The following is a 13,007-nucleotide window of genomic DNA, read 5'->3' on the forward strand; positions in this document are numbered from 1 at the left end:
ATGAAGAACCATTCATGTAGGCTTAAAAGATTTCAGGCAGTTGGCAAGTAAGAATTCTAAATAAAAATTGAAACTACCACCTGTATTTTTTCAGGCCGTTGATGCTCACTGCCATCAGCTGCATCCTCCCTATGGCACTGGTAAGTGTGGGAAGGGCTGGTGACAGTTTTGGTGGGCTGCTGGATTTCTTTTTTCTGGGGGAAAAATCTATTTGCAAGCTATGTTGTTGACTTGTCCCTGAGGGCTGGACATCTTAAGCCATCTATAGGATACTAAAAAGATAAAGAAGCAATTAATCATTTTCATGGATTTCCTTGGGGAACTATTGTCAGGAGCAGAGGCTATTCAGTGTGTGCCTTGATCCTTACATAAAATTAGTATTTTCTATGTATTATTTTGAATATTAAACTATCCAAGTGCTTTGGGGTGTGGAGTGATAACTGTTAAATTTCTTGAAACTCTTAAAACGTTTTTCCCAAAAATAAGATATTGGCTGTGTACTAGAAAGGGTCCTGAATGTTATACTTGCTTAGTGTTCCTTCAGTAGCACGATTTATCTTGCTCTGCTATTTTAAGTTCTTTGTGGTCAGGGGATTCAAATGTTTGTTCCAGTGATTAATTTAAAATTTTGTTAGAGACTTACTTGAATTTGGAGGGGAGGAGGGAAATAAATTTGTAGCTGTCATTTACTAACAAACTTCAGGTGGACTTGGGACTTGTGATTGGAAAAATGATTTCACATTAATCTGCTTTCTGCATAGGGACCTAGTGGAGAAAATATACACTGAATAAAGTTGAAACAGAGGCAGGTAGCAAGTCACAGAATTGTTTGTGTAAGCCCACAACCAAATTGCTATTGCAGTCACCTTATCTAAGATTCCAAAACCCTGTAGCTGTCTCCTTGCAGTGAGTGAGTCAGAGGGCACAGAGATTCAGAAGTTTTATCTTATTAAGGTAGTCTCCATTCTAAGCTGACAGTTTGATTTCATTTCCCTAGTCTGTAAAGCCTAAGATTGTAGAAGGAAATGGCTTCAGAACATTTTATGAAATGCTGAGGTTGTAGATTTATGTGCTGCTAACCATGTCAGGAACTGCTTAATGGTAGTAGTGGGTAAAGTCAGAACTTTACTCCCAAGCAGTTATCTACTCCTTTAGATATCTATGCACAGTGTAACCAAACGGAAACTACTGAACATGTTTTAGGGCCTGTGTTAGAGAGATGTCCTTCAAGCTTCTATCAAACACAGACTATGGAGGATGACAGATGTTTGCCTATGACCTTTGGAAAATACTCATGACCAGAAGCTAAGTCCTTTTTGACATGCATGTAGCTAAATACTTCTTGAAATAAAGATCTGGAAACTATCTGAGGATGTTGAGATTGTAAATGCAATGGCAAAACAAAGCCATATTGGATTGAAGCCTGTAGGTAATGCAGAGCAATGTCTAGGGTAAATGGCAACTGAAGAGAGAAAGCTTCTCAGCAGCTTCTGACCCATTGTGATGCAGGTTTGGAAGGTATAGGGAAAGAGGGAAGAAAAGCAGGGAAGATGTGCTGCGCCTGGCTTCTGCTCTGACCCCATAAAAACTTGAGGGCATCTTTCACTCTTTGTTAAACTTGAGGGCACTCTTCACTCTGATGAACTTTGTGCATGCCCCACTCCCCAACTTGCTCAGTTGTAGTCCCTTTCCCAGCTCCCAGTAAAAAGAGAGGAGTCTATGGTTTATGTTCATATACTCTGGTGTAGGCACAAATGTGATTGCTCAAAAAAAGGCCAGGGAATGAGAAGAAGGCAGGCCTGAGAGCTGTGCCTGTGGAGAAGTGACATTTATGGAGCTGGCAGACTGGGAGCAGAGCATACAATGGAATACTAAATCCTTGCTCAGGGAGTTGGAGAAAAAGCCAGAGAGAATGTTGTGAAGTTATCAGCATTATAGACCCATGTGGAAATTTTATGACATGGGTCGTTATATATTTTTCACAATGTATCAAAGTTGACCTTTGCTCAAAACTATGTTAAAACTGTAAAGGGAAATTTGTTCTTTTGAGAATTATATGTAAAAAGTCAAAGTGAGGTATTTGACACAGTAGTATATAAGTCAACCCTTTGTATATTGTGACATTTGATTATGTAAGTGATTGCCATTGAATTAAATCTGGCAAACCTTACCCCCCAACTTTTATTATGAAAAATGTAAAACATACAAAAGAAATTTAAAGACTTGTACAGTGGGCATCCATATACCTACCATCTATATTATGCAGTTGCTAATCTGTTGTTACATTTGCTTCATTTATCCATCAATCAACTTTATTTTTTAAACAGCCTTATTGAAGTATCTACATACCATTAAACTCATCCATTTTAAAGTATACCATTATATGAGTTTTAGTAAATTTATACAACTATGAAACCATTACCACCATCCGAGTTTTAGAACATTTTTGTAACCGAAAAAGTTCCCTTGTGTCCGTTTGTGGTCAGTTCCTACTCCCAGCCCCAAGCAACTACTGATCTTCTGGTTTTGCCTTTTCTAGAAATTTTATATAAATGGAATCATACCATATGCACTCTCTTGTTGCCTGGTTCTTTCTCTTGACGTAATGTTTTTGAGGTTCATCCATATGGTATCACATGTCAGTAGTGTGCTCCTTTTTATTGTTCAATAATGATTTTTCATTGGATATATCACTTTTTTTAATCCATTCATTCATCAATTGGTGGACATTTGGGTTGTTTCCAGTTTTTGGCTATTACAAAATCTGCTGCTTTGACCATGTTCAGGGCTTAATCTAGACATGTTTTCATTTCTCTTGTATGGATAACTAAGATTGCTGGGTCACATGTAAGTGTATGTTTAACATTTTAAGAAAATGCCAACTGTTTTCTAAGGTGGCTCTACTATTTTACATTCCCACCAGCATTATATAAAGGTTCCAGTCTCTCTACATCCTTGGTAACCCTTGATATTTTTGGTCTTTTGATTATAATCATTCTAGTGAGTGTGAAGTGGTATTTTGTGGTTTCGATATACGTTGCATAATGACTAATGTCATTAGTCATTACTATAATTATTGATCTTTCCTTATGCTTATTTGCTATTCATACTTTTTGTGGTAAAATAACTGTTCAAATCATTTGTTTATTTTTAAAAATTGGGTTGTATCCCTTATTGAGTTGCAAGAATTCTTTATGTATCTAATATCTTTATCAGATATATGATTTCTCCCAGCCTGTGGCCTGTCTTCATTTTCTTAATTATGTCTTTTGAAGAGTAAAAGTTTAATTTTAATGAAGTCCAGTTTATCTTTTTTTTTCTTTTAAGGATTATGCTTCCAGTGTCATATCTAAGAAATCTGCCTAAACCGAGGTCTCAAAGATTTTCTTCTATCTTTACTTCTAAAGTTTTATAGTTTTAGGTTTTACATTTAGATATATGAACAATTTTGGGTTAATTTTGTGTGGTACAAAGTAAGGGTCTACATTCTATGTTTTGTTTGTTTTGTATAAACAATTCAATTATTCTGTGGAAACATTTGTTGAAAAGACTTGTTTTTTCTTCCATTGAATTATATTGGCACCTTTGCTGAAAATTGACCATAAATGTGAGTTTACTTCTGGACTTTGAAGTTCCAGTGATCTGTATGTCTGTACTTAAGCCATTGTCTCTATTGTCTTGATTACTGTAGCTTTATAGTAATTCTTTTTTTTTTTCTTTTTTTTTTTGAGATAGAGTCTCGCTTTGTTGCCTAGGCTAGAGTGAGTGCTATTGGCATCAGCCTAGCTCACAGCAACCTCAAACTCCTGGGCTCAAGCGATCCTTCTGCCTCAGCCTCCCGAGTACCTGGGACTACAGGCAATGCGCCACCATGCCCAGCTAATTTTTTCTATATATATTAGTTGTCCAATTAATTTCTTTCTATTTATAGTAGAGACGGGGTCTCGCTCTTGCTCAGACTGGTTTCAAACTCCTGACCTCAAGCAGTCCGCCCACCTTGGCCTCCCAGAGTGCTAGGATTACAGGCGTGAGCCTCCGTGCCCCGCCATAATTCTTGAAATTAGATGGTATGTCTTCCAACTTGGCTCTTCTTTTTCAAGATTCCTTTGGATATTCTGGATCCTTTACATTTCCACAAGTTGTAAGATCAGCTATTAATTTTATCAAAAAAACTTGCTGGGATTTTGATTTTGATCAGTTTTGATTGCTTTGTTCAGTCTGTGGCTGTGCTGCCTAATATGGTAACTGTGGCCATGATTCTTTGAAATATGGTCAGTTTGCATTGAGATGTGCTGTAAGCCTCAAGATATACACTAGACTTGGAATAAAAAGGAATGAAAATAGTTTATTAATACTTTCTATGGGTTACATGTTGAAATAATATTTTGGATATATTGGGTTAAGTAAAGTATATTAAAATAAATTTTACCTGTTTAAGTGTTTTGTTAAAAAATTTTCCTTTTGTTCACTGCTGCGTAGAAATACCTTTGATTTTTGTACATTGACTTTTATTTTGCTACCTTACTAATAAGTTCATTTATTCTAGTAGTAATTTTGTTAGATTCCTTTAGGATTTTCTACATAAAGAGTCATTTATCTAGGAATATGTACAGATTTCCTTCTTTTCCAATCTTTATGTCTTATTTGTTTTTCTTGTCTTATTACACTGGCAAGGGCCTCAGTATAATGTTGAATGAAATGGTGAGAATGTACACCCTCGACATTTCCTTATCTTCGCATTGACTGTTTCATCGTTGAGTATGTTTTTCATTGATGCCCTATATGAGATTCAGGCAGTTCACTTTTCTTCCTAATTTGCTGAGAATTACTATCTTGAATGGGTATTGAATTTTGTTTAAGTGGGTTTTCTGCATCTGTTGAAATGATCATTTGGGTTTTTCCCTTTATTTTGTTAATTCAGTGAATTGCATTAAGGAGGTTTTTTTTTTTTTTGAGACAGTGTCTCCCTTTGTTGCCCAGGCTAGAGTGAGTGCTGTGGCATCAGCCTAGCTCACAGCAACCTCAAACTCCTGGGCTCAAACGATCCTGCTGCCTCAGCCTCCCAAGTAGCTGAGACTACAGGCATGTGCCACCATGCCCGGCTAATTTTTTCTATATGTATTAGTTGTCCAATTAATTTTTTTCTATTTATAGTAGAGATGGGGTCTCGCTCTTGCTCAGGCTGGTTTCAAACTCCTGACCTCGAGTAATCCGCCCGCCTCGGCCTCCCAGAGTGCTAGGATTACAGGTGTGAGCCACCATGCCTGGCTTAATTGTTCTTTTTTCTTAATTGTTCTAGCTAAGATTTTATGAATTTGTCAATCTTTTTAAAGAATAAACTTTTAGGCTTTGTTAATTTTCTGCTATTAGTTTTGGATTTTATTTCTCTCTCTTTTTTTTTTTTTTGAGACACAGTTTCGCTCTATTCACTGGCTAGAGTGTCCTGGCGTTAGCCTAGCTCACAGCAACCTCAAACTCCCAGGCTCAAGCAATCCTACTGCCTCAGCCTCCCGAGTAGCTGGAACTACAGGCATGCACCACAATACCTGGCTAATTTTTTCTGAATATTTTTAATTGGCCAATTAATTTCTTTCTATTTTTAGTAGAGTCGGGTCTTGCTCTTGCTCAGGCTGGTTTGGAACTCCTGACCTTGAGCAGTCCTCACGCCTTGGCCTCCGAGAGTGTTAGGATTACAGGCGCGAGCCTATTTCTCTTTTTATTATTTTGTTCTTTATACTTAGTTTGAGTTTAGTCATATTTTTCAGACTTCTTAAGGTGGACCCTTTTGTCATTTACAGTTCTAAATTTTCCTCTAGCCATTGTATTAGCTGCATCTCACAAATTTGATTATGTTGTATTTTCATTATCATTCAGTTCAAAACATTTTCTAACTTCTCTTGTGATTTCTACTTTGACACATGGATTCTACAGTATTATGTTCTTTAATTTATAAATATCTGCTACAAAGAGTTAAGAGAAACATATGGGGGTACTGGAATCATTCATTGTATTTGTGGAGGGGTTGTTCAATGGTGGGGACTTTTTTCTACAAAGGCTTAAAGTTTGTCCTGTGATGTACCAGAGAGCAGTGATGGGTTTTGAGCAGAGTAGGAACAGATCCTGGCAAGGTGTAAGGTTTCTGTAAGAATTATGTTATTGTTACTGTTACATAGGGGCACCAGGAAGCTCATCCTGAGGATAGTGGAGTGGAGGGGTCCAGACAATAGACAGGCTATCAATTAAGATACTTTCCATCATCTAAGTGACAGTAATCCCATCTTCTGATAGGATTACTGGGGAAAGGAGGAACTAGAAATTGGATAGTGGAGTGGTGGTGATAAGAGAGGGTGGGAGTGGTAAGGAAGAGTCAGACATGGAGGAAAAGTCGAAGGCGTCCTGCCTTGGGAGGAGTGGGAATGTGGTGCACCGCCCCCCCCCCCAAGACAGGGATACCAGAGGCAGAACACAGAATACCTGAACAGGTGCTGCAAAAGACTCATCACAGAGATCAAGAGCAGGTAGTTAAGCCAGAGGAAATTTAAGCATCAGATTCTATCAACAAGATAAAGCATGAGAAATGTTTGTTGAATTTAGCAACAAGGGAATTTATATTGCCTTGTGTATTTTTATAAAGAATATCTTAGTATATCCACTGTTAGCAATTCTGAGTAAATTGAAATTCAGCAGTTGAAATCAATATCTTTTCAAATTATGAACCAAATTGAATTAAAATCAGGAATAATCTATGGATTTTTTATTTCTGATTTTGGCAGTTAGACCCACTAAACTTTCTAAAGTATTATATGTAAATTGTTAAACATGATTCCTAAAAATACTTTTATTATGTAGTTTATCATGATGTGGAGGGTGAGTGGGATAGGAAAACATCTTATCTTTGCTATTGAGAGTCATTATTTAAATTCTTTTTTTTTTGTTGTTTTTTTTGAGATGGTGTCTCACTTTGTTGCCCAGGCTAGAGTGAGTGCCATGGTGTCAGCCTAGCTCACAGCAACCTCAAACTCCTGGGCTCTGGCAATCCTCCTGCCTCAGCCTCCCAAGTAGCTGGGACCACAGGCATGCGCCACCATGCCCGGCTAATTTTTTTTATATATATTAGTTGGCCAATTAATTTCTTTCTATTTATAGTAGAGACAGGGTCTCGCTCTTGCTCAGGCTGGTTTCAAACTCCTGACCTCGAGCAATCCACCCGCGTTGGCCTCCCAGAGTGCTAGGATTACAGGTGTGAGTTACCACGCCAGGCCCCTACATGAAATATTTAAATACTTTGTTTTTGACTTATAGTTGTGTGGATGTCCAAAGTAGCCATCAAAGAGATTCTACCAGTTAGATTTGCTGTTTAGACTAAGGTGAGATTTGCTCTGGAGAATAGTGGATTGGGGGAATGGGTTTGCTGGAAAAAATTAGCTGGATGTGGTGATGTGCACCTGTAGTCCCTCCTGCTCGGGGGGCTGAGGCAGGAGAATAGCTTGAGCCCAGGAGTTTGAGGTTGCTGTGAGCTGTAGATGCCTGTTTTGTCTCTGTGATTAGAGACACAGATTACTCTGTAATTACCTTGAGACTCCTGGCTTTTGTACAGGAAACTTAGTTCTTAGTTTCTAGTCTTCCTTAGTGTTTCTAGAAATAGAACAAGCCTTCATAAATAAATATATATGACTTTTTTTTTTTTTTTTGAGACAGAATCTCTGTTGCCCGGGCTAGAGTGCTATGGCATCAGCCTCGCTCACAGCAACCTGGGCTCAAGCCATCCTACTGCCTCAGCCTCCAGAGTAGCTGGGACTACAGGCATGAGCCACCATGCCTGGCAATATTTTCTATATATTTTTAGTTGTCCAGCTAATTTATTTCTATTTTTAGTAGAGACGGCGTCTCGCTCTTGCTCAGGCTGGTCTCAAACTCCTGACTTTGAGCAATCCTCCCAGAGTGCTTGGAGTACAGGTGTGATCCACTGTGCCCAACCAATAAATATGACTTTTAATCCATTGTTTACATGTTGATCTAACAGAACTGCAAGTTTATTCTGAAACAAGGTTGGTCATTATTTGTTTCTTCATAAGTCATTAGTCTTTTTTGGCTTTCAGTGGTTGATTACTACCTTGGACCCATTTTTCTTTTAAGAAAAGGTTTGGCCATTTTTTATAAGTTGTCTTGATAATACTTAATCCTTAACACCATAAGTTGTTAGTTCCTTGATCAAAACAGCCCAGCAAGAGTTCTCTTGATTCTGCTGAGATGTTTTCTCTCCACAATTGAACACATACTAATGAGTAACAAGGGTAGCAGACTCTTCCCAGGTGTAAAATTGTTGACTCTAATAGATTCATAGTGGATTGTTGAGCCTTTTGAGCATTAAACAGTAATGGTGTGAATATGCATTCTTTCCTTAGAAAGCTCAGCTGTTTTGCACCTTAGATAGATTTTTTTTTAACCTTGAATGTGGCTTGACATTATCCACAAAGTTTATTCTGGCCTACCTACCAGGAGGTTAAGGTGGCCAGCACTTCCTCTGGAAAACTGCTGGGTAAAGGAGAGGTGCAGTCAATTCTCTCTTGTGGCCCAAATAAGGGAGAAAGTGGACTCCCTGCTGAGACTGCCTTTTAGAATAAATTCTTCTAATGTACTGTTCTCTTATTGTCTTCCTACATCCTCCTGCTGCTTTTGCTTAGAGGGCACTTTGGAACCTGGCTTTCCTATAGATCGTCCCTGATCAGGATTACTGGGTGAAGTGCAGTCACACTGCATTTTGCCTTAATTAATGGTCTCAGAATTCCTGCAGAGGGCTACTGGGAGATCCATGCAACTAATGCTTGTGTGTGCCTACAATATTGTAGATATTGATGTATTCTCAGCTGTTGGTACTAAAAGAATAGATTCACTTCACTGTCACTTTTATAAAGTGATAGGTGTATCCTCTCTTCACATGATTCCAACCAGAATTCATCTCAGCTGGGCTATTGAGTTGGTTGTTAACAGACATGTCATCAGGAAATTTTTGGTTTCATTGTGGCTGTTAGTGCTGTTGAGATCAAGGGATTAGGCCAGGTGTACAGTGTTAAAATTTCTTGACCTTCCTGATGAAACAGAATTTTATTTTGAAAATCCACAGGTTAAAGACATCATATCATTTAATAATCGGCGTATAGTGAGTGGCCACCCTGTGTCTGATCCAGTTTTGGGCTCTATGGATCTGTGAGAGGCAGCTTGATCTCTGTTCTTAAAGAACTCACCTGAGCAATCTTTGGTGATAAAGAGAGGAGGCTGCTGGACATGGCCAGAACTCCTCTGAGTTTCCTTGGTAGCTCAGTGCCTTTGGTTGCCACAGCATAATGAGACATTTAGAAGTCAGGACTGAAAACAGTGAGTATAGGGCTGAATGGGCCCCACTGGGTAAGAGAAAACAAAAAAGGTTCCAGCAAAGAGTTCATCCAAAACAGTATCAATATGATGGTTTTTGTTTGTTTGTTTGTTTGTTTTTTTAGACAGAGTCTCACTTTGTTGTCAATGCTAGAGTGATTGCCATGGCGTCAGCCTGGCTCACTGCAATCCCAGACTCCTGGGCTCAAGCGATCCTACTGCCTCAACTTCCCTAGTAGCTGGGACTACAGGTATACGCCACCATGCCCGGCTAACTTTTTCTATATATATATATTAGTTGACCAATTAATTTATTTCTATTTATAGTAGAGACAGGGTCTCGCTCTTTCCCAGGCTGGTTTTGAACTCCTGACCTCAAGCAATCCACCCGCCTTGGCCTCCCAGAGTGCTAGGATTACAGGTGTGAGCCACTGCACCCGGCCGCACTATCATGTTTTTAAAAAGTATTTGTAGGCCTGGCACGGTGGCTCATCCCTGTAAGCCTAGCACACTGGGAGGCCGAGGTGGGAGGATTGCTCAAGGTCAAGAGTTGGAGACCAGCCTGAGCAAGAGTGAGACCTCGTCTCTACTAAAAATAGAAAGAAATTAGCTGGACAACTAAAAATATATAGAAAAAATTAGCCAGGCATGGTGGTGCATGCCTGTTGTACCAGCTACTCGGGAGGCTGAGGCAGAAGGATTGCTTGTGCACAGGAGTTTGAGGTTGCTGTGAGCTAGGCTGATGCCACGGCACTCTAGCCCGGGCAACAGAGACTCTGTCTCTGGATGGATGGATGGATGGATGGATGGATGGATGGATGGATGGATGGATGGATGGATGGATGGATGGAGAGCGAGCCGGGCACAGTGGCTCATGCCTGTAATCCTAGCACTCTGGGAGGCCGAGGCAGGTGGATTGATCAAGGTCAGGGGTTTGAAACCACCTTGAGCAAGAGCGAGACCCCTGTCTCTACTATAAATAGAAAGAAATTAATTGGCCAACTAATATATAGAGAAAAAATTAGCCGGGCATGGTGGCACATGCCTGTAGTCCCAGCTACTCGGGAGGCTGAGGCAGGAGGATTACTCGAGCTAGGCTGACGCCACAGCACTCACTCTAGCCTGGGCAACAAAGTGAGACTCTGTCTCAAAAAAAAGAATGAATGAATTTATAGACAGAAGCTACATTCAAGGAGTTGTTTAAAAAAGTTTAAAAAGATGTCTTATCTTTGTTTTCATTTTGTGATAGTGGTCTGTTGGGGATGTATAGTTCATTATAGACACAGGAAAAATATTAGCTATAATTCAGGAAACCTAGGCCTAAAGTCTCCATGGGCCTCAACAAGAATATACCATGGCGGGATGTTTGAGTCAGATGCCTCTTACCTTTTGTGGAAGGGAAATGGGGACTCCTGTCCTGAGTGAAGCAAGCTCTCGTGAGCCCTTGGTTTTCCCCAGATTTACCTGGACTGTAAGGACAGGAAGGCATTCACTGATTGCACAGCCTTAGGCAGTCGTGCTCTGGGATGTGCCCTTGCACCTACTTTCAGGAGTGACTTGAGCTCTAGGAGTGGGGAATCACATGTTGGTCACTGTGTATCTTCCCCTCTGCAGTTCTTATCTTTGGATCAGGTACATACTACCTTATAGTTCCTTGGTAGCTTCTATTTAAGGACTCAGTCCACTGAGCAGAGGACTAGGGTTCTTTGTTTTCTTGGCTCCCTAGCTTTAAGTCTGCTCCAGTTTCTCCTTGCTTTAGTAGCACCCTCATTCTTTGTAGTGCTTTCACTGGGAAGCCTGATACAGGGCTCCAAACACATCCTAATCTTCTGTGATCTCACCTGAGTCTTGATGCTCAGGTGGTTTTGTTTTGTAACTGCTTTATTTCCCAATTAGCAAGATATTATGGTATAACATGTAGAAACTTTCTTCATACTTGCTTCTTTTTTTTTTTTTTTTTTGAGACAGAATCTTACTTTGTCACTGTGGGTAGAGTGTAGTGGCGTCATCATAGCTCACTGCAACCTCAAACTCTGGGCTCAAGTGATCTTCCTGCCTCAGCCTCCCAAGTAGCTGGGACTACAGGGGTACACCACAACATCTGGCTAATTTTTCTATTTTTAGTAGAGTCAGGGTCTCAGTCTTGCTCAGGCTGGTTTTGAACTCCTGAGCTCAGGTAATCTTCCTGCTTCAGCCTTCCAGAGTGGTAGGATTATAAATACTTGCTTCTTTAACCTAACGTTAAAATGTGACGTTCTAAGCCAGGCATGGTGGCAAGCACCTGTAGTCCCAGCTACTCAGGAGGCTGAGGTAGGAGGATCACTTGAGCCCAGGAGTTCTAGGCTGCAGTGTGCTGTGATCGCACCTGTGAATAGCCACTGCACTCCAGCCTAGGCAAAATAGTGAGACACAGTCTCAAAAAAAAAAAAAAGCAAACTTCTTTCTATGTCAGTAGAAACATAGCATCCTTTTCAATAACTATTAATACATGGTAGTCCATTGTATGGATTTGTCATATATTATCATGCTCATTTTTGTTGTACACTTAGGTTATTTCTAATTTTTTACTATTGTAAATAATACTACAGTGCATATCCTCTATCATTTCCTCTAGAGGAATCTACAGAAGTAGAATGGCTAGCTCAGAGCACCTTCTGAGGTTCTTTGATGGCCATAACTATGTGCTTTAATTGTCCCCTAATTGAATCTAGGGACTAGAAAGGCTACTTACAAGCTTTTGAACTGTCCTTGCAATTAGGGCTCAATGGCTGCTGGGAATTCAGGCATTTTAAACAGGATTACTATTTTTTTGTCTTTTGGTTTTGGGGTGTTTTTGTGTGGGATTTATATTAATACAAGAAGTCCAGATCTCAAGATTTTCTGCAAGTAATAGGCCTAACTGGAGGTGGACTGCCTATAGTAGCTTGAGGGAACTTCTGTCACATCAGGGAACCCATAGCTCTCTTGCTTATAGTGGATGCTATGTTGTTATTTACTGTAGAAGGGGTGGTTTTGCTAAGTTACAAATGAAATTAATTTTCTTGGAAGAGTCATTAATGAAAACAAAGATAGAAAATCAAGAGATCTATGAAATCACTAAGATTATAAGAGTCTGAACTTAAAAGACAAAGCAGAGAACCAGAGGAGGAATTTGGTAATCAAGCCTGGACTTGGCATAGACATGAATGTATACATTTCTCAAAATGTGGAGCACTCTAAAAGAAATTATGGTTATAATTTGATTTTTCTCTTTTTTCTTTTTAGGTATCTCATTCAGTTGCTAAACTTATATTAGTTAATTTCCACTGGCAAGTCTCAGAGATATTGGACAGGTAAGATATTTGGGGGAGGGGAGATAACATTACCTATAGCACCCCTCTTTGTCCACCCACCTGGTGGTGATTATTGTTTACATTTTGGAGCATATTCTTCCAGTGTGCCTGATTGATTGATTTAGAGACAGGGTCTTGCTCTGTTACTCTGGCTGGAGTGAAGAGGTGTGATCATAGCTTATTGTAATCTTAAATCCTGGGCTCAAGTGATCCTCCTGCTTCAGCCTCCCGATTAGCTGGGACTATAGGTGCTCACCACCATGCCCTGCTAATTTAAAAAAAAAAAAATAGAGACAGAGTTTC

At 39.7% G+C, this 13,007-nt stretch overlaps 1 protein-coding gene across 4 annotated transcripts in view; it reads left to right on the forward strand.

The window, feature by feature from the left end:
- Positions 1-13,007, forward strand: part of ARIH2 (ariadne RBR E3 ubiquitin protein ligase 2) — a 55,950-nt gene that overhangs the window by 24,461 nt on the left and 18,482 nt on the right. For 2 of the 4 annotated variants that reach the window (XM_076007510.1, XM_076007516.1), the window contains 2 exons: positions 95-140; positions 12,637-12,704. In XM_076007510.1, the coding sequence (XP_075863625.1) occupies positions 102-140; positions 12,637-12,704 (107 nt within the window). In that variant the 5' untranslated portion in view covers positions 95-101. The remainder of the gene's footprint in view (positions 1-94; positions 141-12,636; positions 12,705-13,007) is intronic. The other 2 variants (XM_076007504.1, XM_076007497.1) reach the window with 1 other exon arrangement.

This window comes from Microcebus murinus, chromosome 1 (assembly GCF_040939455.1).
Source record: "Microcebus murinus isolate Inina chromosome 1, M.murinus_Inina_mat1.0, whole genome shotgun sequence".
Classification (NCBI taxonomy): domain Eukaryota; kingdom Metazoa; phylum Chordata; class Mammalia; order Primates; family Cheirogaleidae; genus Microcebus; species Microcebus murinus.